The sequence below is a fragment of the Quercus suber genome, unplaced genomic scaffold, assembly GCF_002906115.3.
Source record: "Quercus suber isolate HL8 unplaced genomic scaffold, Cork oak 2.0 scaffold_177, whole genome shotgun sequence".
NCBI lineage: Eukaryota > Viridiplantae > Streptophyta > Magnoliopsida > Fagales > Fagaceae > Quercus > Quercus suber.
The window spans coordinates 112,350-139,992 of record NW_027069637.1 but is presented as its reverse complement, the minus strand read 5'-3'; the positions used below and the strand labels follow the sequence as shown (position 1 = coordinate 139,992).

The 27,643-nt window shown below is 34.5% G+C and overlaps 1 protein-coding gene and 1 long non-coding RNA gene across 4 annotated transcripts; one reads left to right on the top strand and one right to left on the bottom strand.

Moving 5' to 3' along the window:
- The first annotated feature begins 427 nt into the window (after window positions 1-427).
- Window positions 428-3,888, top strand: LOC112038781 (uncharacterized). 2 transcript variants are annotated; one of them, XM_024071632.2, is made up of 5 exons: window positions 428-739; window positions 962-1,016; window positions 1,297-1,457; window positions 1,558-2,541; window positions 3,232-3,350. In XM_024071632.2, exons 1-5 carry the CDS (start codon window positions 530-532, stop codon window positions 3,268-3,270), a joined length of 1,449 nt encoding a protein of 482 aa, XP_023927400.1. In that variant the 5' UTR covers window positions 428-529; the 3' UTR covers window positions 3,271-3,350. The 2 variants fall into 2 exon arrangements, with proteins under 2 accessions (XP_023927400.1, XP_023927399.1); XM_024071631.2 differs by having other exon boundaries at window positions 429-739; window positions 3,228-3,888.
- Window positions 3,889-13,947: 10,059 nt separating this feature from the next.
- On the bottom strand, window positions 13,948-23,060 carry LOC112004699 (uncharacterized). Of its 2 annotated transcripts, none has more exons than XR_010630778.1 (6): window positions 22,500-23,045; window positions 21,986-22,068; window positions 21,745-21,802; window positions 19,829-19,900; window positions 16,230-16,301; window positions 13,948-14,390 (listed from the first exon to the last, which is right to left on the bottom strand). It is a non-coding gene; the product is annotated as an uncharacterized LOC112004699 (long non-coding RNA). The 2 variants fall into 2 exon arrangements; XR_010630779.1 differs by lacking the exon at window positions 13,948-14,390 and adding an exon at window positions 15,279-15,667 and having other exon boundaries at window positions 22,500-23,060.
- Between the last annotated feature and the right edge of the window lie 4,583 nt (window positions 23,061-27,643).

Below are 27,643 nucleotides of genomic sequence, written 5' to 3'. Positions count from 1 at the left end.
ATTGGGCCCAAACAAAAATTGTTATACCAAAACAAGCACAAGCCCAATAAATTCAGTCATGATACTAGATCATGGGCCCACACTTAAGTATGCAGGCTCTGTCTTGAATACCCAGCCCGATTAAGACATGGCCGACGAAGACATTATAAGAGTACTCTCATGTAGTGCACGTGACACTGTCCAACTGTAAAACGAACGGTGCAGATTGATCGCAGTGACCACCGACTGTGACTCTTACTTGTTCCACATTTAATTCTATTTTATTTTCACAGTCAGGCACTTGGTTGAGATTCTCACATCTCACCACAAGTAAAAAAAAAAAAAAAATCAGATTCATGGTAATATGTGTCAGCACGCCACGTGTAATCGGATCCGTTACTTTATCATCTCTCATAACGATAAAAATATCCACTAGAACCAGATTACAACATTATTGAATACCAAAGAGACAAAAAAAAAAAACACATAGTAGTTCTCGAAGAAGCCAGCTGAGCTTGAGAGTTACAGTGAGTGATTGATTGAGTTAGTGATGACAACCCTAAGGAGTTCTTCTTCAAAATTCATCGTGGACAAGTACAGAGACAAAGGCTTTTTTTCTTCCCAGAAAGAGTTTCTTCTTACTAGACCCGAAATTTGTTCCTTAAAGTCACAGAAAGCTGTTAATTTTGGGTTCTTGAAGTTGATATCTTTGCAACACAAGGCTGCCCACCCGGTTACTACTTTGTCATCGAAAACCCAGGTATTTTCTGTTGTTTTTTTGTTGTGGGGTTCAGTTGTTTTTTTTTTTTTTTGGGGGGGATATTTGCTTTTGTTTTTATGAAAGTTGTTTCCTTCTTCTTTTTTGGGAATGGAAAAACTGTTGCTAAAGTCTCTAGCTTTCATTTCATATATATTCACTTTGTTTTTGTTTCCCATGATTTCTTGGCTGTATGTATGACTTTACATGACATTGTCTGTGCAGGCAGACTTGGAAGCTGGTGACACTCAGATTGATGAAGAATCAGACTTGGAAGCTTGTAAGTTAACTTATTGATCTTTGGGATTTTCTCAAATTGAAGAATCATGTGACTTTTAATTGGTCTCTAACTTCAAATTTTTAGTGTCAATATTGTTAGAATAAAAGTCAACTGATTAAATTCACCGTATTGGAGCTGCTCCACTAATTGAGAGTCCAAGCTCATTTGTGAGAAGGAATGTTAGAATAATGCCTAAATGATTAACTTCGTCATTTTCTACCAATTTAAACTTTTAGAGGAATTGATAATTTATCAAATACTGTTTCTTTTTGTTGGGCAGATGAATCGAAGAGTGTTCAAGTCAAATTCCAGATACAGAAAGAGTGCATGTTCGGTGAGCAATTTCTGATAGTAGGGGATGATCCTAAGTTGGGCTTATGGGACCCTTCAAGTGCGATACCAATGGACTGGTCAGAAGGCCATGTGTGGACTGCTGAGCTGGTAAGTATTAAAAGCAAAGTCAGTCAAGAGTGTGTGTGTGTGTGTGTGTGTGTGTGTTGAAGATAAATTGATGTAGTACTATGTCATTGTTTGTTATTAGGATGTGCCTATTGGAAAATCAATCCAGTTCAAGTTCATACTAAAAGGAAATGCTGGGAAACTCTTGTGGCAACCTGGTCCTGATCGAGTTTTTAAGACATGGGAAACTAAGAATACAATCATCGTTTGTGAAGATTGGGAAAATCCTGAATATCAGAAAGTAATAGAGGGAGAACAACTAGCTAATCAAAATGAACAACAGACGGTTAACTCAGATATGTTGATTGTTGCTGAGAATTTGACTTTTCCAAAAGATGAGTTGGTGTCTTATGTAAACGAGGTATCAGCCAATGCAGAAAGCAATACTTCTACAGCAGAAAATTCAATTGCAGAACCACACAAGGCACAAATTATTGCCGATAACATTGCTCCTTCACAAGAGAAAACTAAAGCTATTGTTGCAGACAATATAAGTTACCCAAAGGAGGACCCCAATGTGAATGCAAAGGACATTCTTGAAAGTAATGGCAGAGCTCCAACACTCATTGAAGACAACCTTAATAATTATGGAGGCTCTGTTTTGGTTCCTGGTTTAACTCCATTGTCAATAGAGCCAACTGAAGAAGCAAACCAAGATGAAGGTGAGAAAAGAATTGCAGTGGATGTGTCTATAGGAACGTCTGAAGCTAAGGATCATAGCGTGCAAGAAGTAAGCCAAGATGAAACCAAGAAAAGAAATGCAATTGATGCCTCCATTGGAACCCCTGAAGCTAAGGATCATAGCCTGCAAGAAGCAAGCCAAGATGAAACCGAGAAAAGAAATGCAATTGATGCCTCCATTGGAACCTCTGAAGCTAAGGATGATAGCCTGCAAGAAGCAAGCCAAGATGAAACCAAGAAAAGAAATGCAATTAATGCCTCCATTGGAACCTCTGAAGCTAAGGATCATAGCCTGCAAGAAGCAAGCCAAGATGAAACTGAGAAAAGCAATGCAGTTGATGCCTTAATTGGAACCTATGAAGCCCAGGGTCATAATGTGTCGGAGGTAACTGCTTGAGAAAAGAAATGTTCTATTTTCTTCCCTTTTGTCTTTCCTTCTACTTTGCCTAAGACAGAATAACAACCCATTCCATTTCCATAAACTATAACTTATCCAGGGCTAGGAGATCCATATCGCTGAACTTGTATGTTCTTGAAATCTTGTTTTCTATAAAGAGGAATTTTTCAATATGATAATGGTGAGGCAGCCTTTTTATGTTGTCAATATTGAACAACTGCATCTCGGTTAATCACAATCTAAACAGAAGGATTGAGCATCAAACCTAATTGTTTAATTTGTATACAACAGGAGCTTTTAAACTACTTCTGGACCAAGTTTCACAGTTGGGTATGAAAATAGTTCTATAACCAGAATCGACCACTTAGTATTGCTTCAAATTGTGTCACTAAAAGTGTTCTTCGCCGTGCATCCCGTCAAATTAAAATGTTTAGATATACAATGTGCACTCTACTTACATGAAAAATGAGAGTAACCTCAACAATTGGGTGCATGTCGTCCAATGTTATGTTAGTGATTATATGTGAGACCTTTTTTCCAATATCTTGCATTTTGCTTTTAAAGTGATGTGTAATCCTCCCAAGACTGAATTCAAAAAGCTGTTCTATTGTGGATACTATTATTGTCATCTTTACTGTGTTCCTTTCCATGTACTAAAACTTAATCAAATTCAGTTAGATGAGAAGCAAGAACAGCATGGTGACCCGCCTCAACTAGCACCTACCAAGATTTACAATGGTGAGGAAGAACAGCTTGATAGCAATTTTAAACAAAATCATCATCCATCAAAAATGGAAGAGCAGCACGACTCAAAGCCAATCGACAATGAAGTCTTGCAAAATGACATCCAATGGGGTCGCAAAACTCTGCAGAAGCTACTAACTAATTTAGGATTACTCTAGTATCAACTTATTTGATCTTGGGAGAAATTTTATGAAAGCCACTCAAGCTTATGACTCTGCTTCTTCAGTGACCCAGCATTCAGGATGGTTGTGTGGAGCATTGGCAGTGGTTGTTGTATGTGGAAATGAAATTTGTTACCTCAGCCTGATATTGTTGTATATTATAGTATGAGAGTGCTCAAGTTTTGTATTTCTTCTACGGTTTTGATGATCTTTTCAATGTGCCAAATGGAATTGACTACAATTATTTGTGGGAACCAAAATTGATTCTGGTTATAGTTTAACCATGAAGGTTCTGTAAAATTCTTTGGGATGCTAATCATATAAATATGCTAATAGTGGTGATTTATGTTTGACAATAACGCTCGACATATTTTGTACTATATTGTTGTTGTCCTTATTATAGAAAACCAAGTTGATTGTTTTCTGACTACATCACATGCCTTGGAACCAATGTTAAGTTGGAAATAGCTCCAGCCAGAACCCTGGATGTAGTTTTACTCTTACAATTAAATTAATGGTGTCCATTTCGTTCTCAAAGCCTTTCCTTAATTAGTTTGTGAAGTATATATCTAAAGGCACTTCTAAATGATAGAATTAGATCAAAAGAAAAATGTTGGCATGGCGGAGTTACAAGTCCTAATTGTCTTTGAAATTACTGTTACAAGTCCTAACTTTCTTTGAAATTACTGTTAAAATGTTATGATATACAATGTGCACTCTACTTACTGTTAAATAAGATAAAGAAATTTTTTAGACTGCTTTTTCACAGTGACCCGGCATTCAGGATGGTTGTGTGGAGAATTTGTAGTGGTTTTTGTTGTATGTGCACTTTACCTATTGTTAAAATAGATAAAATAGTTTTTTAGAGTATAAAATAAATAAATAAAAATTAGATATCCAGATGCTAAATGCTCTTAGCTTGCAATTTCAAAGCGTATTATGGTTCTTTCTATAAAATAATTTTTTTTTTTTTTTTTAAAGATGCTAGAATTCAAAAGTTATGAAATCAAACTCTTTACCACCGAAATACTGAAACTATACTAAGGAAAAGGTATCCATTTTCTGTGACTTTCAAGACATTTGCTTGCTGAATATCTAAGATATCTTAGAACACAGTGGTCGGTGCACGTGACCCCAGAGAGGACCTTGGAAACATGTATGATGTAACTTGGAGAACACAAACCTTAAATCTATTTTATGGTGCGAGTATTTTGTTAAATTTTGGTTAAGACATCATCATAGGCATTTATGTTTAGGTAAATGAGAGTGGAATACACATGGTAACCCACAGAGAAAGGACCATTCTCAAATTTTTTTTTTTTTTTTGGGTGATGGGAAACAAATACATTTCAATGAAGAGAAACTGCAATACATCAGAAATGAAAAAGCAACATGAAGCACACTAAAACCTGAAAAAACAGCTGAACCGAAATTGGAAAGCAACAGAACCTGAAACCTATTACAACATATCCTCAATTAAGATCTGATAAATGAAAGGAGGTGAGACCCCCTTTCATGTGTGAGAGTGACCCATGAGCTTTGCATCTCTAGCTAACTCGTGGGCAGCCCTGTTGCCATCCCTTTTCAGATGCTGAAAGGAGCTCCAATTGAAGACAAGAGCTTGAGTTCTAATATCCTGCAGAATATGACCCAAATCTCCCCCATTTTCATTTGAATTAATTGCTTGAATAAGGCCTAAATCATCAGATTCGAAAATAGCCTTTGTCGAGCTCATTTCCGCTGCAAAAAGGACTCCTTGAAGTAAAGCAAAAGCCTCAATTGTTGGAGTAGGAAACGCTGATGGAAGCAACTTGTTGAAAGCACCGATAGTGGCCCCAGTGTGATCTTGGATAATGACTCCGATACTAGAGTAATTCCCGTTATCATTTGTGGCCCCATCAACATTAATTTTGTGGAAACCCGGTGAGGGAGGAGACCAATGAACGCCAACCAATGGGTGGGAAGGAAGAGCAGATGAGTTGGAAGTGGTGAAGTCAAAAAAAGATCTTTTAGCAACCTCCCAAATTTGAGAAGGAGGGCAGCCAGCATCATTATGAATGGCATTGTTCCTATTTCCCCAAATAGACCATGCAGCCATGAAAAAGAGACTAAGATCAGTAGAGGACCCTTTCTCCATAATTTGTGAGGTAATGCCGATGAAATCACGGGTTGGAGAATAAAGATTAACAGGGCAATCACTCCAACAAGTCCAAGTTTGCTTTGCATGATTACAATGGAACAAAGCATGGGAAATTGATTCCAACTCCTTGTCGCATATTTGACAAAAACCAGCAGTGTTTAAACCCCTCCGCCTAAGGTTGAGCATAGTGGGTAAGCCATCCAGACACACACGCCAAGCAAAAATTTTAACTTTTGGGGGGACATTTACCTGCCAAATCTTCTTCCAAAAAGGAGAAGCAAGGTGACTTGAAGTGCTTGCACCTGCTGCCTCAGACTCCACCAACTCCTTAGCAACATAATAGGCACTTTTTACCGAGAAAGAGCCCTTTTTATTCCCCAACCAGATTAAAGAGTCCTCAGGGAGGCTATAGCTGAGGGGTATTTTGAGGATTTCATTGGCTTCAAATTGTAAGAAGAGAGCTTTCACTAAGTCCGGCTTCCACCATTTGGAATTCTCATCAATGAGGGAAGAAACCATAGGGAAATCACCAAAGTCCCTTGGAGTGGAGATAACTTTGTGAGTGGTTGGGGTTGAAAGCCACTTGTCTTCCCAAATGTGAATTCTCTTGCCACTGCCTACCCTCCATCTAGTTCCCTTTCTAATAATCTCAAGGCTATTGAAAATGCTCCTCCAAGCATAGCTTGGGTTACTACCCAACTTTGCATTCAAAATATCATCATAGGGGAAGTATTTGGCTTTATAGACTTTAGCCAAAAGTGAGTTGGGATTTGAAAGGATCCGCCATCCTTGTTTGGCAAGAAGAGCTAAGTTGAAAGCTTGGAGATTTCGAAATCCCATGCCCCATAAAATTTTGATTTGCATAATTTCTTCCAACTAACCCACGCCAATTTAGTCTCCTGTTTTCTTTGGCCCCACCAAAAATTTCTCATCATTCTTTCTAAATCATCACATAAAGTCTTTGGCAATTGGAAGCAACTCATGGTGTAAGTGGGCACCGCTTGAGCAACTGATTTTATGAGAACCTCTCTACCCCCAATAGAAAGAAGTTTTTCCTTCTAGCCAACCAATTTCTTGCTCACCCTCTCTTTAATCTCAGCAAAGATTTGCCAACGAGAGAAGGAAGGCCAAGATACTTCTTGGGCTGAGAACATTGCATAGGGCCAAGAATGCTTAAGATTTCTTCCTTAACATCATTGGGAGTGTTGGGACTAAAGAAGACCGAAGACTTATCCACGTTGACTTTTTGTCCTGAAGCCGCTTCATAAGAATTGAGAATTTGAATCAACTCAAGACATTGTTGGGCAGTAGCCTTGCAAAATAAAAGACTGTCATCTGCGAAGAATAAGTGGGTGATGTTTGGGCAGCCCCTACAAATGGATATACCATGAAGAGCTTGAGTACGGGCAGCTTGGTGGATGAAAGACCTTCAGCACATAAGAGGAAGAGGCCCGGAAAGAGGGGATCGCCCTGTCTAAGGCCTCTAGTGGGAGTGATATTACCATATGCTTCACCATTAATGATAACCGAGTAGGAAACGGAAGAGATGCATTGCATAATAAGGGAGATCCACTTCCCGTCAAATCCAAGCCTCTCCATAACTCTGGAAAGGAGTCTGTTGAAAAAGTGTGGAAGGAGACTGTTGTTTGTTTGAAAACTGTGGAAGAAATAACAGAGGGAGAGAGAGGCAGAGGCTGTAGGGAAAGCTAAAACTAAAAGAATAGAAGACAAAAGTGCATAGGGTTTGGGGTTTGCAGTCTGATCATGTGGTGTGGCTTGAGGAAACGTGTAACTTTGATCATATGCTTGGGGAAATGTGTGAGTGGGTTGGGTTTCTCATGAGATCTCATGAATCATAAGTTTTTTTCCTTCTCATTTTATCCAGCACAGCCAACTTATTAAGGTTTAAGTTTATTATTTTTTAGTTATATTTTTTAAAACTTTTTTTGTTATATTTATTTATTATTTTTTAGATATAATGTTTTAAAATCCTTTAAATAACAAGAGAAAATCTAACAAATATCATATTTATCGTAAATTAAGATATATTTGAATCTCTATAAGTACAAATTTAGTCAATATTACATAATTTTAAGCATTTATTTTAATTATTTTGTATTAAATATTATTAATTTAATACAATTTAATTAAGAGAAAATAGTATTTACAAATGACCCAACTTTTTCCTATAAATTTTTATGTAATTTTTTAATTTTTACTAATTTAATATATTTATTTATATTTTAAATAATAATTAAATTAATTATGACGTCATTACTGTTCAACCTCGGTCCAACCTCAAAAACCTTGAACCTCTCATTTTTATGGTTCAATGAACAATCCGGGTCTGAAAACCTTGAATTACCCCAGTGACATTCAACTGAGCAATCTTTACAGTTTTGAGTTTGCATATATGTAGGTTCTGTATCAACCATTTATGTCTTTGTTTTCCAGATAAAAGGTAATTTAGATCAATGGTTCACTGTTATTTGTCAATGACATTTTCTTAAACCATATTCCAAAAAAAAAAAAAAAAAAAAAAAATTACCTTGTATGCTAGGGAGGAATAATTTCTTTATGTATTCCATACCCTATTTGTAGCTTTATGTCATTGCTTAGAAACCTGCACCAGAAGTTGGCTAATTGGGTTTGGACTTACTCCGCTTAACATAAAAATGTTTGTGGGTAGGTATTAACATTTTCTCTAGGACCAATTTCTCTGTCATTTTCTTTTCTTGATTTTTTCGTTAAATTTAATTTCTCCCTCTAATATAGCTTCCTTTTTTTTTTTCTTTTTTTTTTTTTTGAGAAAGCTAATATAGCTAACTAATCACTCAAATATTACCATTTTAATAGAGCAATCCATAATAACTATCTTTTGATTTAACTTCTCAATCCCTCACAGGCTCATGCCCTTTGTACTCCATAGACTTATCAATCCTTTTGGTCTAGATCCTCTAGGATTCTCAAAATAAATAAATAATATATGTATATTTTTAAGTTCTTTAGGTCTAGACTACTAATTTAGTTGATCGACTATCTGGAATTACTCAATTTTGTAGTTCCTTGACCCATAAATGCATGTAATAATTGGTTTTATATTAAGTTTCAAAAAAATGTTACTAAGAACCTTGTAATTTTTTTTTTTTTTTTTTTGGAGAAATAGAACCTTATAATTTAACTGACATCTTTTGGTATTTTTAATAGAAATGTTTCGGGTTCGAATCCTAAATTCCCATGGTAAGTATCGGGAAAAAAAAAACTTCCAAATAAAATGTTTTTGAAGGATGTGTAGACTTCTTGTGACGAGTTAAAATTATTAACCAGGAAGTCAGATGGATGCTATCTATATATTAGCATGGGGCCATGGCCGTAGAAGAAACTAGATGTGTACAAGGTTTAGTGCTGTCGGTGGAACTGGCCATTTTTGCAATAGACTCAATTGCACCGGTGAGCTGGTTCTTGCTGGCCCATTTTAGTCGGCTTTAATGGCATTTGTTCGGTCGGCCCAGGAAGTATGGTCCGCTCAATTAGACTGGGCTAAAGCCTAAAGATAGCTTTTTATTTTATTTTTTTATTAAAAATTATGTATAGTTGAGCTATTCTTATGTTGGGCTGCGTTTTCTTACAAATGAATCCAATAATGAAGAAGAAGTAATGGGCTCCAACTTAAATGTGTGATAAACAAGGGTTGGACGGGCAAAATGGGCTCCAATTCTTCGTGAAAAATTTTAAATCCCTTATATTAGGATTTTTTTTTTTTCACATCGAATTTGTACTAGTTTACTAAGTGGGGCCGCACATGCAAGGCACGTGCTGACTTTAGTAAAAAAAACAAAGGTATTTAAGTTTAAATTTTAATTATATTTTCAACATTAAGGCAAAATATAAATCAATTGATTTTTAAAGTAATTTTTAAAGAGCATATGTACTTTATCATCAAAAGTGACATTAAATTAATCGCATCCGAAAGAAATACAAATATTATAATAGCTAATATAATCCATCATAACATAATATATTAATAAAGTTCAAATATATACATGTGCTTTGAAATGCACTATAGTATAAGTATATAGGTTGTACATACTTCAAATATATGCATGTCGATGATATCATAAGCATATATGATTTACATACTTCAAATCAAGGTTGTCAAAATCGCGATCCGGATCGTAAAATCGCACGATTTTACGATCCCACCTCACCAAAAAGATCAAAATCGTAGCAGGATCGCAAAAATGTTAGGATCGTAGGTAGGATCGTGTAGGATCGTAGGATCGTATGGGATCCTACCGATCCTACCATTTGGGAAAAAAAAAAAAAAAAAAAAAAAAAAAAAAAAAAAAAAAAAAAAAGTGGGCTTCATTTGGGTCATTTGGGTAATTCCAGTATGATAACCCACGGTCCACCTAAAGGTCCTAAACCCACAAGCCCATCAGAACCCAATAATAGATTGAACCAAATTTACCCCTATCTTAACATTAAATCTCAAAAAAACCTTTAGTATTAAGTTAAACATTTTCAAAACCTAAATAGTTCAGAAACACTAAGCTCCAGCAGACCAGCACCTCTTTCCCGCGCCTCCACAGTGCTTTGTCAAAAACCCAGCCCCTCTCAGCCCTCTCAATGGTGAGCCATCGCTTCAAAACCTAAAATATTTAGAAACAATCAGTGCTAGCACCTCAGTCGGCGCCTCCTCAATCCTTTGTCAAAAACCCAGCACTCTAGCCCTCTCAATGATGTTGCCGTGAGCCATCCCAACGCTGCCTTTGAGCTTTCTGGTAATTTGCTTTAGTAGTTAGTAGTTTATCATTTATTTGTACTTTGATAGCTTGATTCCAGATTGTTGTGTTGTTACTTGTGTATATGATTTTGACAAAGCTTTTAAGGTTTTTATTTTTCTATTTTGTTAACTAAATTAAGTAAAATTTGAAAAATTATGAAACAGGATCTTCAGTATTTGATTCTTTGAGAAATATTAGTAAACACAATTAGTAGTTTAGAATTGCACACAACCTGTTTGATGAATTTTTTGTGTGATTTTTTGAGCATGCTCTGTATCTTGGTGTTTTTTTTTTTACAGCTTTGTACAAATATACAATGTCTACTTTGGCTAGAAAGAAAATTAAGTGAAAAAATGCACCAGGAAATAGGTCTGACCTGGGATGGGAACATGGTGTTGAAGTAGGTTCAAGGCAAGTTCAATGTAATTATTGTAAAGAAATTCATAGTGGGGGTATATATCGGCTGAAGCATCATTTAGCTGGGACTAGGAAAAATGTTTCAGCTTGTCCTAGGGTGCCAGAAAATGTGAGGGAAAATTTTGTGGCTCTTTTGTATGCCCAAGCTGAAGCATCTATAAAAAAGAAAAGGTGGTATACTATAGAAGAAAAGGATGATGGCAGTGATGATGAATTAGTTGAAGTACAACAACTACATTCATCAAAAGGGAGGGGCAGACACATAGGCTCCATGGACAAGTTTGTTACAAAAAAAAAAGCAAGTAACAATGAATCGTGTGTTTAAAAAAGGAGAACGTGATCTAGTGATCCAACAAATTGCTAGATTCTTCTACACTAGTGCCATCTCTTTTAATTGTGTCAAAAATCCGGAGTTTCTACGAATGATTGATATGATTTCAAGATTTGGAATTGGCCTCAAGCCTCCTTCCTATCATGAGATTAGGGAGACATGCTTGAAGAAAGAGGTAGATTTTACACAACAAATGCTTGAAGACTATAAGGTTGAATGGAAAAAAACAGGTTGTTCAATTATGTCTGATGGCTGGTCTGATAAGAAAAGGAGATCCATCTGTAATTTTTTGGCGAATAGTCCCAAAGGAACCATTTTCCTATGCTCTATAGACACATCTGACATATCTAAAACAGCTGAAAAAGTTTTTCAAATGTTTGATGAAGTTGTGGATAGGGTTGGAGAGGAGAATGTTGTGCAATTGGTGACTGACAATGCTGCAAACTACAAACTAGCTGGAGAGATGTTGATGCAGAAGAGAAAGTGCTTGTTTTGGACTCCATGTGCTGCTCATTGCTTGGATTTGATGCTTGAGGATTTTGAAAAAAAAAGATTAAGGACCATAAGTACACAATTGCAAAGGGGAAGAAGATTACAATGTACATATATTCTAGAGCTATGCTTTTAAATTGGTTGAGGGATTTCACTAAAGGGAGGGAATTGATTAGACCTGCTGCCACTAGATTTGCTCCATCATATTTGACATTGTCATGCCTTAATGAGTTCAAAGGAGAATTGATGACAATGTTTTCTTCTGAACAATGGAGGGGTAGTAAATTTGCAAAAACAAAAGAAGGGAAAAGAATTCATGCCATAGTTATGGATAACAACGGCTTTTGGCGACTTGTTGTCAAATGCTTGAAGGCTGCAATACCCCTTGTAAGGTACTTCGCATGGTTGACTCTAATACACCTCCAATGGGATTCATTTATCTAGAAATGGAAAAAGCAAAAGAAGAAATACAGAAAAATTTCAATAATGTTCAAAAGAGGTAACCATTTTATTTATATCTTCCTTAAATTTACATTTGTTTTTAATTCATTAGCTTATTAAATATATAGTCTTTTTTTTTAATAGAACATCCACTGTTTTAAATTGTAGTTACAAAGAGATATGGGATATTATTGATGATCGATGGGAAATGCAACTTCATAGGCCTTTGCACGCTGCGGGATACTATTTGAACCCTTCTATTCATTATGATCCTTCTTTTGATCTGGGTTCAGATATTAAATTAGGACTGTATACGTGTCTTCAACGAATGGTTCCAGAAGTTAGTGATAGGAAAAAAATAGATGTCCAACTTGAAAAATTCAAACAAGCAAAGGGACTCTTTGGTATTGAAGCTGCCATCCTAGCCAGAAATACTAAACAGCCAGGTAACAATTTTGTTTTTCGTTTCTTGTTTTACATTCAAATTCATCTTTATTAGTTGTAGATAATATTCTTAAGACTAAGATATTATAATTCATATATGTATCAGCTGAGTGGTGGGACTCATATGGAGATGACTATCCTGAATTGAAAAAATTTGCTATAAGAATATTGAGCTTAACATGTAGCTCATCTGGTTGTGAAAGAAATTGAAGTGCGTTTGAAATGGTAAGACCAAATGACTTTGGTATATTATGACAAGATGATTTTCCATTTTCTTTCTTAGTAAAAGTTTGTTTCTTTCCCCCTCCCCTCTGTTTGAGAATTCTCAATTAAAATTGTTACAACTATAGGTACATTCAAAAAGGAGAAATCGCTTACACTAGAAAAAAATGAATGACTTGGTCTTCGTTATGTACAACTTGAAGATAAAAGAGAAAAGAGCTAAACCATTGAGTACAAAAGAAGAAATTGGTTTGGAGAATTTGTCTTCTGATGATGAGTGGTTAGCAGCAGATTCATAAGATTCAGAAGATGATAGTGCTGATTTTGATGAAGTCAATGAAGGTATTAATTTATAACTTTAAAGCCTTCCTTTATAGCTAATATTTATACAAGTTACCTATGTATAGTTTGAATGTGTGACCACTAATCACTAATTTATATTTGTATACTTTACTTATCAAAAAAATTTGTATATTTTGGTTATCAATGTTAGGTGATGATGAGGTTTCAAGAATTGCTGTCAAAGGAAAAAGTGTGCTAGTTCATGATGCTAGTGATGAATATCATGAGAATGATGATGGTTCTAATGATGATGATAGTGATGGGGCCCCACCTGGATTTGAGAGAGTTAGGGATTTCGAGGATTACGCCACAGATGTTGATGATAGGAAGGATATAGATAATGATATGAGATACGGCAATGACACTGATTAGATTAGAAGAACCTTAGAATGAAAATTCTCTTTTGTTTATCATATTTGTAATTAGCTAGTTTACCTTAGAATCTTAGATTTAGAATTCTCTTTTGGATTACATATTGTAAATTTGTAGTTAGCTAGTTTTTATATGCTAACTAACCTAACTTATTTTGGATTTGGAACTTAGAATTTGAAAAATATTTTTCATATGTGTAGATAATATTTTGGTACTTAGTTGTTAATTAAACATGTATTAAACTTTTTAAATACATTATGTCAAAAGTTAAATATATTTTGTTTCAATAGAATGACATAAGAATAATGTAGAGTGTGCAAATTACATTTTATTATGCATTTTTTTTTAATGGATGAATTCATATTTTAAGTGATTATATAACATATAAAATTACTATCAATAGGTTTTTTTGCTTATAATCTAAAAATAGGTAGGATCTTACGATCCACGATCCGATCCTACGATCCTACTTACTTCCCACAATCCTACATAGGACCCCGATTTTGACAACCTTGCTTCAAATATATACATGTGCTTTGAAAAACACCATATGATAAGTATATATGATGTGCAAAAAGAAACCCAAAATGTTGATTTCTAATAATAGGCACATAATAGAGTAACAAAAATGAGGTAATATTTTGATGACTTCAGTTATATGAAAAGACAAAGTGATACATTATATATGAATAATGTATCTATTTGTCTTTTGTATGTGTCTATTTTTTTTTTTTTTACACAGTTTCAAAAGGAGATGTCTTGCATTACATAGTTCTTTTTGAACTTCATTTTCATGGATTTTCTTGAGGTGAATCATGAATGGCAACGATGTTGAGCTTATAGCGCGGTTCTGCAGGGGTGTCCAGTTTTATTGCTCTCACTTGGATGAGAAAGTTCTTATCACCGGAGAGCTTGACAAAGCTTTCAATATTTTTGATTCCATCCTATAACCAAATAAATACACTTAATTAAACTAAAATAAGGATTTGATCAAACTTAAATTTAGAGAAAATGCGGAGCAACCAGAAAATGCAGCAACACGCAGGAAGAAATCACAATATGTAGCAACCAGAAAATGTGCAGCAACCAGAAATCAGAAAATGCAGCAACACGCAGGAAGATATCATAGAATGCAGTAACCAGAAAATGTGCAGCAACCCAGAAACCAGAAAATGCAGCAATCCAGAAAAGAAAACTCAACACAGACCAACGTAGAAACCCAGAACAACTCAGAACAGTAACCCAGAAAACACAAGCAGACTAACCAGAAAAGAAAAAAAACCTAAAATTAGCCATACCAAGCGCAAATGAAAGAGTTTTTTGTAATTTATGCTTAAATGTTTCTATTGTGTCATAGGTTGTTTTCTTGATATGTTAAACCATCATTCTCCATATACACTGCCTATTTCACAAAGAATGCTACTGGTTTGGCACCTAAAAAAAAAAAATTATGAATCACAATGTTTGCAATTAAGACAAACCAAGAAATACCCATACAGCCAAAGTTTGGTTAAATTAAGTTTATAACAAAAACTAATCTCACACACTATACAATTATATGTATAGACAATTTTCATAGACTAATACAATGGAATTTGTATGAATTACTCATTAACACCAAGAATATAATAACAGTTGTAGAAAGCTGTTTATAGATTTTACACACAATAGAAAGCTATCACACACAAATCATATGTATAGATAATTTTCATAGACTTAAACAATGGAATTTGTACGGGCTACATTTATTATTCTTATAAAGAGCCAAAAGGTCAAATCATACATCAAAAATATGAAGTTTTTCATATTTTGTTATCAAAAGTAAAAAATTTAGCTTTTAAATTTTCTGTCATGTTGGTATGTTTTTGATTAATGCATGATATGTTTTTGATAAGATACCTAAAAAAGATTATTATACTGTGGCATTTATAAGGTTAATTGTGAGAATTATTGAGATAGGAACAGTTATATTTACTTAGTGAGCAGTTAAAATTCCTGCTCCACCATCTGTCTTATTTACTTAGTGAACAATTAAAATTCAATCACAAGAATTAACCGCAATAGAAATTTAAAATTTTCAATGATAAACAGTGTGTTTGTAGATTGCATTATGGTTGTTGCTATCTAATGCATATGCTAGGCTTTACACCATTTAGTAAAACCATTAGAGCAACTTCATTTGCGCAGAATGACCAGGAACCATTTAGTGTATATGGATAATCTGAAAACAAATACATAAAAATATCACCAAATTGAAAACAATCAAACCTCTATAATTAGCCATACAAAGCGCAAATAAAAGAGTTATTTTGTAATTTATGCTTAAATGTTGCTATTGTGTCATAGATTGTTTTCTTGATATATTAAATAATCACTCTCCATATACTCTGCCTATTTCACAAAGAATGCTACTGGTTTGGCATTTAAAAAAAAAAAATTATGAATCAAAACACTTGCAATTAAGACAAACCAAGAGATACACATACAGTCAAAGTTTGGCCAAATTAAGTTATAAGAAAGACTAATCTCACACACTACACAATTAACACCAAGAATACAATAACAGTTGTAGAAAGCTGTTTATAGAATTTACACACAATAGAAAACTATCACACACAAATCATATGTATAGACAATTTTCATAGACTTAAACAATGGAATTTGTATGGATTACTCATTAACAACTGCCAAAAATTAATAATCTCTAAGAACTATTGAGCAAAATAATAACATGATGAGTTTAAGACTTTTATAATTGAGCAAAACATGCATATTTCTCTTACATTTTTCACAAATGAGCAAGATTTCCTAATTCAGCAGGCTCAGCTCCAATTAGATTGACATCCTTTAGCTAGCTGTCATACCAGATAAAAAACAAATGAAACAATTATATAAAATATTTGTTTAAAAAAAAAATCACCAAATTGAAAACAAAATTAAATGGAAGAGAGATATAAAATACCAAAGGTCACTAATTTTTTAATATTGTTAAAAAATGAATTAATATGTTGTAGGCTCTAGATTAATAGAAGAAGGGGAAAACAAAGTATGATGAATATATACTATTAGTTTTACTCATCCCAATTTGGTCGCTCTACATCCCATATTCCAAAGCAAACACTATCAGAAAACAAAGTTGACTTTAATAACATGCATGTATAAAAATAAATATTCAACAACCAGTCCATATTTCTTCATCAGATGTCTAACGGAACTAAAATAAAATGATAATCAATCTTTTAAAACACTAAAACATGAACTCAATTAAGGGTTGTTCTTTTTACCCCTCTTAGTTAACAATTCCACCAAACTCTTTTCTAATGCATCCTAAAACTATTACAATCCACATATCAATAATCCACAACAAAGCCTTTGGTCAAGAAAACAAAAAATAAACATTATATGTAAGACCCAAGTACAAAAACACAGCACTACAGCTAGTTTGGTTATTTAAATAGAATTTTTCATTTTTCAAAAATCAAATCAACAAATTAAGCCACAATCCAACTCAAGTCAATAAAACCAACATCAAGCTACTTGGAACAGCTTTACAGTTAACACTAACAGTACACAATAATAGTTCCAAAAAGCTATTTACAGGGCCTACACAAACAGCGGAAAACTATCACACACAAGTCACATATCAAACAATTTACCTAGACACAAGCAACAGACTTTGCATGGACTACTCACTAACAACTCTCCAAAATCAATAATCTCTAAGAAAAATTCAGCAAAAAATGATGACGTGATTAGGTTAATTGACTTCTATAATGCTAGAAAACATGCATGTTTTTCTTATAGTTCTCACAAATGAGAAAGATTTTAAATTCAGCAGGCTAAACTCTCATTAGATTGAGGTCCTTTAGCTGGCTGTCATACCAAAGAAAAGACGAAAGTAGTACAAAATTTAAGGAGGGTTCTCCTATAGGTTTTTTTGGAAGCTCCCGTGGGTTGAGACAAGGTGATCCGCTGTCCCCTTTTCTTTTCCTTTTAATAATGGAAGTACTAAGTAGGATTTTGAAGAAAACTGAGGAGTGTGGTCTGCTTAGTGGTTTTCATGTGGGACCAGTTAACTCTATAGGGGTACGCATTTCACACTTGCTGTTTGCAGATGATACCATCTTGTTTTGTGATGCTTCTAGAGATCAGTTGATGTCTATTAGGCTGGCTTTGACTTGCTTCCAAGCAGTTACTGGTTTGAAAGTAAATGCGGGGAAGAGTGAGATTGTTCCAGTTGGGGAGGTTGCAAATATAGATGCTTTGGCTGCCATTCTTCGTTGTAGGGAGGGTAGCTTGCCTATGAAATACTTGGGAATGCCGTTGGGTACTCCATATAAAACAGCATCTGTCTGGAATCCTATCTTGGAGAGGATGGTGAAGAAACTCTCAGGTTGGAAGCGTCTTTATTTATCAAAGGGGGTAAACTTACTCTGTTGAAGAGTACTCTTTCTAGCCTTCCTACGTACTATCTATCCTTATTTGTCATCCCTGTAGCTGTGGCTGATAGGTTGGAGTGTATTCAGAGAAATTTTTTATGGGGATCTTCAGAGGAGTGTTTCAAGTATCCTTTGGTGGCTTGGGAGAAGGTGTGTTTACCATTAGATTTGGGTGGTTTGGGGATCAGGAAGTTAGTGCACTTTAATAAAGCCCTGTTAGGGAAATGGTTATGGAGGTTTGGTAGAGAAGGCACTCATCTTTGGAGGAGGGTTATTGCAACTAAAATGGAGAGAGTCAAGGGGGGTGGACTACTAAAGCATGTAGAAGGACCCACGGATGTGGTCTGTGGCGTGGTATTCATGATGGATGGGAGAGTTTCTCCAAACATGTGGCCCTAGTGGTGGGTGATGGCACTCGTATTCTTTTTTGGCATGATAAGTGGGTTGGAGAGAACATACTTAAAATGCTCTATCCTCAGTTGTATGCGTGTTCTAATGAGAAGGATGCTTGCATTTCTGATGTATTATGCTATCGGGAGGGTGGAAATGATAGATTTTGGAATGTGAGATTTTACAGGGGTTTTCATGAAAGGGAGTTAGAGGCTGCCTTCTCTTTCCTTGAGTTCATTCAATCCTGGATCCCTAGGGGTGTTAGGAGTGACACTTCTCATTGGTGTCTCAATGGGAATGGCAAGTTTGATACTCGGTCATATTACAATAATATTCGAGGTGCATCGGCCCCCAATTTTCCGTGGAAGGGTGTTTGGAGAGTTAAGATTCCTAAGAGGGTGGCATTTTTTGTGTGGACAGCGGTTCATGGGCAGATCCTTAAGTTGGATAATCTTATGCTTAGGGGGCGCATTTTGGTGAATTGGTGTTGTATGTGCCGTCGTAATGAGGAAACTGTGGATCATCTCCTCCTCCATTGTCCTCTAGCTCACTCACTGTGGGTTTACATGTATCAGATTTTTGGGATCCAATGGGTTATGCCGGCCTCTGTGGAAAGTTTGGTGTATTGTTGGCGCAATTGGCTGGGAAAATTTCATTCAAAAATATGGAATATGGTTCCTGGCTGTTTGATGTGGATTGTTTGGACGGAAAGAAACCGGCGCTCTTTTGAGGATACTCAGAAATCTTTGGTTCAATTACAAGCTCTATGCCAGAAGACCTTATTTGATTGGTCTAAGAGTTGGGGCTTATCGGATTGTTCCACTTTCTTAGAATTTATTTCTTCTCTTAGTTGTGCACTTTAAGTTTTTCTTGTTGTTTGATGTTGTTTTGTTTGTTTGTTGCTTTTCCTTGTGTTCACCATCATGAACACCTTGTATTTGCTTTCGTTAGTGTTAAAGTTTGTTTAATAATATACTTATTACCTATCAAAAAAAAAATTTAAGGAGGGTATGAAAGAATAATGCAATCACTAATCTATAAGTATCGGTACATACAAGAGCTACCAATTTCATTAAGATTTCAAACTCTGTTTTAAATTGTTCAAGGTGTAGTCTAAAAACTCCCCATGCAAATAAGCTTTAGCCATCTAATTGTATGATAGTGTTTTAGGGGTAAAATGAATAAAATTGATTAGGATAAGGGAATTATAGATTTAGGTAACTAATCTAATATGTTCCCATCACTTAATATGCTCCAAATTATATATAAAAAAGATAATTTATTCACACATCCAATGTTAGAGCACAAATGATAGCATCCTCTAAAATTAAAATAAATAAAAACGTAGGTGATTGCTTCTTGATAAATCAGTAAATTTTCACTGAACAAAATATATGTATAGGCAATTTTCATAGACTTAAACAATGGAATTTGTATGGATTACTCATTAACAACTGCCATAAATTAATAATCTCTAAGAACTATTGAGCAAAATAATAACATGATGAGTTTACGACTTTTATAATTGAGCAAAACATGTATATATCTCTTACATTTTTCACAAATGAGCAAGATTTCCTAATTCAGCAGGTTGAGCTCCAATTAGACTGACATCCTTTAGCTAGCTGTCATACCAGATAGAAAAAATATATGAAACAATAATATAAATTTCAAGTCAGGATGAAAATATATATATATATATATAACATGACTATGTAAGGAATTAAAACATATCAGATTGAGAGAAAGTAATAATCCACATTTTCTTATCTTTCTATCCCAAAAAAAAAAAAAATGAAAAATGAAAAAAGAAAAAAAGATGAACCCATTATGAAGAAGCTAACTCTAAGTGAGATAAACATATCTTAAAAGGGCATAAACAGCAAGATCAAGATAAATATAGCTAATTCATAAATAATAGCACCTTGATGAACACTGTGAACTAAGTTCAAGGTTTAGAACCTATTAGGTGCCACCAATTTGATTGAAATTATAGAAGAAACACCTAGTAACTTCCAATTCTAATACTTTCTAAAGTGTAAATAGATTGCCAATATAAATAACAACCTTATGCATTAGTCTCCAACAATAGACTATAAACCCCATCACAAGTAAATCCACTTGCTAAAGCTGATTCCCAACAACTTTACAAATATTCTCATTTCGTTCATCAACAACTACATGTGTTTTGACGTTCGGCTTCCAATAAAAGAATATAAAAATATCTCCAATTAAATTAGCTAAAGTATATGGTATGACAACAAAATCATGGGAAGCATATACTCTGCCAATACTCTCAAGTGAAAAGTGAAAAATGCCCAAAAAACTCACTCCCAAATCATAGCACCAAAATGCTATTATATATCAAATAGCTATCCAATACCCTCTTGTCCTATCTACAAGTCAAAATGTTAAATCACACAACTATATTAGTAAGACCTAATGGGTTCTTCAGCAACCAAATTGAGTTTTATATGAATTTATTGTACCATACAAAAAATTTTGCATATATAAAAATATATATTCTCATCAATAGTTAAGAATTTATGATGCAATAACATGATTCAAAAATAAATTAATCTAACTGATCAATTTTCTGAAACATATAATTAGAACATGTATACAAAAATATTTTACAACATGGATACTAAAAATTACTAAATTTTGCAAATTTATAAGTGTGTACGTGTGTTTTTATGGGAAAAGGAAAATTGCAAAAATCTTAAGAGCATAAATAAACTCTAGTAGAGACAGGAACTTAATCTTCAATGAACAAAAGGCCAAGAAACTCAAAGATCCAAGCTTGAGTTTATGTCTCCAATGCTCTGTTATAATATTAACTTCTTGCTTACAAATTGTTGTATATAATTCCAAGTTTGAATATTTATTCTAATGAAGATAACAATGAAGGGAATGCAAGTATTGTGATGTTAAGTCTAATCATGCTTGAGGTGGCTGTATATGAACCTTACTTGAACTCCAAATTTTAATGAAGAAAAATTGAAACTAAGATTATGAACCTGAATATTAGTCCTCATGCATTGTAAGTTTTTTCTAGGATTTCATTGCTCTTTTAAATTTTTAGTCGTGACGTATTATAATATATCATGTGTATTTTCATCTCAGCCACACATAATATCCCATTCTTCTGATTTCATCAAAAAAATAAAAATAAAAAAATTGAAAGGTAAAACACCACTCTATAACCCATACTTATAAGATTCTAACTTATCCCAGACCAAACTGACCCACTACGTTAACCTCATCTTGATCCATTACTTAAAAAAATAAAAAAAAATAAAAAAATAAAAAAAAATAAAAAAATAAAAAAAAATCTTTCTTCACCCACTATTTAATTTGATTACAAATCACCCATGTTATACCTTGAATCAATGTATTATATATTTACACACACACACACACACACACACAAAAGAAAATCAACTTTTGCCAAAATTCAAAAGCATACCTTTCTGATATCCAAAAGATCAGTCCTTGCTTTTTAATCGCAAAGCTCAGCTTGGTGGCTACAAATCGAATATAACTAATTAGCACCCAAAAATTTTATTTAAACCAAAAAAAAAAAGAGAGAGAAAGAGAAAGAGATTATATATTCGTAAAAATAGAGAGACTGGCATGAAATTAGGCAAAAACGAACAAAAAATGAACCAAATTAAACTGGAAATTTTAGAGAGAGAGACGGATGTTACCTGTCTTGTGTTAGCCAAAAATGGAACCAAATCCCCCTTTCTTTATTATCTATTTCTCTATTCCCCTTTCAATCTCTTCTAACCTAAAAAATTAGAAACCCAAGTAAAAGTTAAGAAGAAAAAAGAGCCAAAGACACCAAAAATACCCACCTAAGATCAATACATAAACCTAAAAGACCCAAATTTGCAAACAATCAAATATTGAAACCCACAAGGACACAAATACAAACACAGATCTAAAGAAAAATAAATAAATTTTGATGAAATGGAGAAATAAAAGAAGAAGAAGAAGAGGAGATATCCCCCTTTCTTTATTATCTGTTTCTCTATTCCTCTTTCAATCTCTTCTCTATTCCTCTTTCTATATATATACAACCATAGGGAGAGAGACCTTTATTCAGAAATCATGCCCCCAACACAATACACTAAAAACAAAAAACAACAACCACTACATCTTCTTCATCCGAAAATTCAGTTGTTAAAATTTTAAGAAGAGAACTTTAGAGAGAGATACCTGTATTGTGATTCGTTGAGAACGCTGAACCATATAACAGTAAAAAAATTTATCTGATCTTTCCACTCCTCTCTCTCAACTTCCAAGAAACCCATACACATTGACAATCTCCGCCAACAATTTCAACTTTCAGGAAAAGCACATAACCCACGGCCATCCTTTAAATCACACAATTCTCTGCCCCTACAAACCTACAGCCCTCCTCTGTCTTTGAGGCTTATCTCCCCAAATATGTACGGATTGCAATAGAACCACACACGTACTCAGCTAAGCGGATCAGCATCAGGTGCAATAGGGATTCACATCAGGGGCAATAGCTTATCAAAGGATGAGATTGAAAGTTGAAAAAGCAACTTTCAATCTCAGTCATTAAATAAAATATATTAAAAAAGAGTAAAAAAATTTAAAGTTAAAAAGTTAAAAAAGTTAAAAAAATTGTGAAGAAAATTGAGGTATTGCATCAGGTGCAATACCCTATCTATTGCACGGATTCACATCAGGTGCAATACCTAGGGTATTGCACCTGGTGCAATACCTTATCAAAGGCTGAGATTGAAAAGCAACTTTCAATCTCAGCCATTAAATAAAATATATTAAAAAAGAGTAAAAAAAATTAAAGTTAAAAAGTGAAAAAAATAAAAAAAATTGTGAAGGAAATTGAAGTATTGCACCAGCTGCAATACCCTAGCTATTGCACCTGATGCTGATCCCATATTTTTTTCCACTTTTGCCCGCCAGACTTGTTTTTCTTTCCCAGGCAAAATCGTTTGATCAACTATAAGAGATATAGAAGAGACATGGGCCATGTGGCAGTGGGTTATGTGCTTTTTTTTTTAATTAAGCCCATATAAGCCCAATTAAAACAATGATAAGTCCAAGTAAAATAATGACAAGATAAAGACAAAGCAATAGAGTGTAAGGCTGTTCAGGGTCCGACCGGCAAGAGAGTGGGTTTGAGTCTTTGAGAGGCAAGGAATAAAGACATATAGATTTTATTTTAGGGTTTTTTATAGATTTTATTTTATTATTATATATATATATATATATACATATACTCTGATATGTTAGAAATAAAGTCTGATTGAAATGTGTAAAGTTTGGGCAATGAAAATGTTATTTAGGATGTGTAAAGGCTGAAATGTGTAAAGGCTATAAGGGAAATGAATGTCCATGATTGTACTCATCATTACAATCTTATCCCATAAACTCTACAAGCATTCTAAGGTCCTATATATATGTGGGATTTCTTTACTGTTATTGTACACATCTAAGAGAGATCAAAAGAATTGTGGATGACCACTTGAATACAAGAGTTTATCATTTTCTTGTTCATTTTACTTTGTTTTATTTCCATCATTTTATAACATGATACTATATATATATATATATGATGGTGGATAAAATCAGTTTGGTTGAACACTTCGGCTTCGGTGGGCTACGACACTTGCAGAGGCCTGTAAAAGAAGAAAAAGATCAAAGGATGACCGGGGTGGACCGGTCAAATATCCTCCAATGGTGAAGTTAGTGCCTTCCTTTGTCTGGAATTCTCACTGTATTATGTGTCAAGATCTCAGAATATCATACCTTTACGTAGTTCAGACCGGTCCTTATATAGGGTACTTTAGGGCGGTTATTGGTCCAATAACTTCCCCCAGATTTGTGGAGTCCGGATGTAACTTCTTCAACGGCTATAGAAATCATAACCGCTGCTGGAAGTTACATACTTGGGAGAAATTGACGGCGATGAACACGGGTTGATTAACCGCTTCAGAGTTTGCTAAGTGTCGTATGGTCGTCCATGTGCAATGCTTATGGACGACCCTTTGTCACGCTGTTCTTTGGTCGTCCATGCGATTCATCCGTGGACGACCCTTTTTACTTGATTACGATGGTCTACCCAACTGGTCGACCTCTCAGGGAAGGGAGGTCTGGACGAATAGGAGATGGCCTAGTCGCTTGGCAAACTGCATGTCATGGACGACCCTTCTGGACGAACCACAGGTGCCATTTTTTGCTATCCCATCAATATATATATATATATATACTCTGATACCAAAACGACGTGTTTTGGATCTGACATTAAGTTTAATATTAGTTCCAAAACTACGTCGTTTTGGTATTAGCTTAAAAAAAAATAAAAAAATAAAACAAAAACAAACAAAACGATGGCAACACAATTTTAAACCCTAGAATCACTTAGATACCTATCTCCTCACTCTCTCATCAGCCGCCTAAGCCCCAAATTCTCCCTCTCCCATAAATGTCTACCTCCTCTCTCTTTCTCTCTCCTCAGTTCTCTGCCTCCACCTCCACTGCTTGCTACTTGCTACCACCCTATTCTGCCCCTTAATATCACAATTCTTGGAGTGTCACTCTTTCCTATGCCGTTTTCGCTATTCTCAGAAAGTTTTATAGAAGATTTCGAATTTTGATGCTCCTCCTTACAATGCTTTCTTTGAGGTTTGTTTATGTATTTTATTTTCAGTGGTTTTGAATAATCTTTTATGGATTCAGTTTAGTTTTTTTTTTTTTTTTAAATGGGTTTTTTTGTGATTTGAAATAAGATATTTTTGAGAGAAAGATCGTGAATTTGTTTGTGTTTGTGTGTTTTCTTTTGTTCTTTTGTTCTTTTTTCTTTTTATGGTATATTTGGCTTTTTGAATGATTATGATGGGGTTTGAGTTGTTAACTATGTTGTGTTTGATTTTGGGCAATGATTGCCGAAACCAGATTTTTATATAGTTAATAGATATGGATTCAGTTTATTATTTTTTTTTTTAAATGGGTTTTTTGTGGATTCAGTTTAGTTTTTTTTTTTTTTTTTTTAAATGGTTTTTTTGTGATTCGAAATAAGATATTTTTGAGAGAAAGATCGTGAATTTGTTTGTGTTTGTGTGTATTCTTTTGTTTCTTTTTTCTTTTTATGGTATATTTGGCTTTTTGAATGATTATGATGGGGTTTGAGTTGTTAACTACATTGTGTTTGATTTTGGCCAGTGATTAGCGAAAACAGATTTTTATATAGTTAATAGATATGGATTCAGTTTAGTTTTTTTTTTTTTTTTCAAGTGGGTTTTTTGTGATTTGAAATAAGATATTTTTGAGAGAAAGATCGTGAATTTGTTTGTGTGTTTTCTTTTGTCTCTTTTTTCTTTTTATGGAATATTTGGCTTTTTGAATGATTATGATGGGGTTTGAATTGTTAACTACATTGTGTTTGATTTTGGGCAGTGATTGACGAAACCAGAAATTCCTTAGCCGATCTAGTCCTCTCATCCTGAAATGATAGAGAGAAAAGATAGAGAAGAGATACAGAGAGTTCTTCCAGACCAAAGTGCAGCCAAAACGCGTCGTTTGGCACTCCACAAACGGACAAAATAGAGGGACTCAGCAAAATTGCACTGTGGATGAACAGTGTTTTTACATTGAGTGTACAGTGCTCCGCTTTTTATATAGTTAATAGAAATATAAACTAAATAAACTACTACAAAATGGAATAAAAAAAATCCTGTTTCAGTATTTTATTACAAGAATTTTAAGGTAAGTGTGACAATCATAAAAATCAACAAATTTACTGCTCTCTGTTATGTTCAATGAAAATTTAAATGCACCTGGAGTAAAAGGTTATACAAATTTCTAATTTTTCCATTTCAGTTAAAAGCTAAAAAAATTTCAAAGAAGATTTATGTCTATATAAATTAGAGCTATCTCTTTAATTGGTTGGGAATAAACTTAGCAGTTAAGTGATCTAATCTCTAGAAGCATACCACTAAGACTTGCCCCAATAATTGCAAAAACAGAACCTTCATTCAATCATAGCAAAAACAGCAACAATTAAATACTAGCTGTACATTGGTGGCACACTGTCCTCACAATTCCCATTGAACTAGGGTAGCTTTTTGCTCAGTGACATGTTGAATGATTTATTAGGAGTCTTTTCACATGTTTCAAACTTATCTTGGGGGAAAATAGTTAACTAATTTTTTTTTCTAACTATCTAGTTAGTTGTTCCGGTTTCTAAACTATATTACATACTAGCATTTCGAGTGTAAAAGACTCGATTTTGGCCTATAAATCGAGTTTTAAAAACTCGATTTTTATGGTCTGATGTGGCATCTTTTTTCCACGTGGAGACCACCTAAAAATCGAGACTCAAAGACTCGATTTACAATTCAAAAAATTTGAAAAACTTTTCAGCCTCCAAGTCTCTCGTACAAGCCAAAATACCAAAAAAGAAAAAAAAAATACAATCAGAGAGAGTGAAAGAATTCAGAAAAAGATCAGATCAGATCAGAGCTCAAATATGTTCATCAGTGAAGAAAAAAAAATCCAGAAACAGCGGCCTGGGCTCGCGAGGCTGACCGGATCAGATCAGATCAGAGAGAGAGAGAAAGGCCAAATCAGAGATCAGAGATCAGAGAGAGAGAAAGAGTCAGATCACGGCCTGGGTCGCGCGACCCAGGCCGCGCGGACCCAGGCCGCCCGAGCCCAGGGTCGCGCGGCCTGGGCTCGCCTGGCCTGGGTCCACTGGCCTGGGTTCTTTCCTTCTCCTTCGGGTTTTTTTTTTTTTTTTTGTTCTTCTGCTCTGATTTCTTTTTTGCTGAGCTGCTGTTCTTTTGTTTTATAAATGGGCTTATAAATCGAGTATAAGAAACTCGATTTCCATGTGGACGCCACGTAGAAAAAGTGTCAATTCAGACCCGATCAAAATATGAAAATCGACCCTCAAACACTCGATTTATAGCCCCTAAATCGAGTCTCTTAGACTCGAGATGTTAGTAAAAAATATAGTTTAAAACTAATGACAACTAACTACATAGTTTGAATTTTATGGCTATTTACCCATTTCGTCCCTTATCTTGTTAGATGTCGGCTAAAGACTTGGTACAGTTTAACTACTTCAATCAAAGGAGAAAAATTAAGAAATGATCGAATTCTACTTCCACAGAAATCTACCTCTCCTTTTTTTTTTCTTCTATCTTTCTCTGGCTGTTTCTTATAAGCCAAAGGCCCGAAAGTCTTCTCTTCAGGGTCACGTAATGTTCACTCTTATGTCATTATCTATAGGTGGGGCAAAAAGAAAGCTGTGTCCTACTAACATATAATTATGTTATCTCTAATTGAACTATTTGTACTCCACATAA

Bases quoted from the DNA above. Each gene is read 5' to 3' on its own strand.
- LOC112038781 (XM_024071631.2), top strand. From the start codon at position 530: ATGACAACCCTAAGGAGTTCTTCTTCAAAATTCATCGTGGACAAGTAC. The intron at 1,458-1,557 runs GTAAGTATTAAA...GTTTGTTATTAG, and splicing joins ATGTGTGGACTGCTGAGCTG to GATGTGCCTATTGGAAAATC. The intron at 2,542-3,227 runs GTAACTGCTTGA...AATCAAATTCAG, and splicing joins AGGGTCATAATGTGTCGGAG to TTAGATGAGAAGCAAGAACA.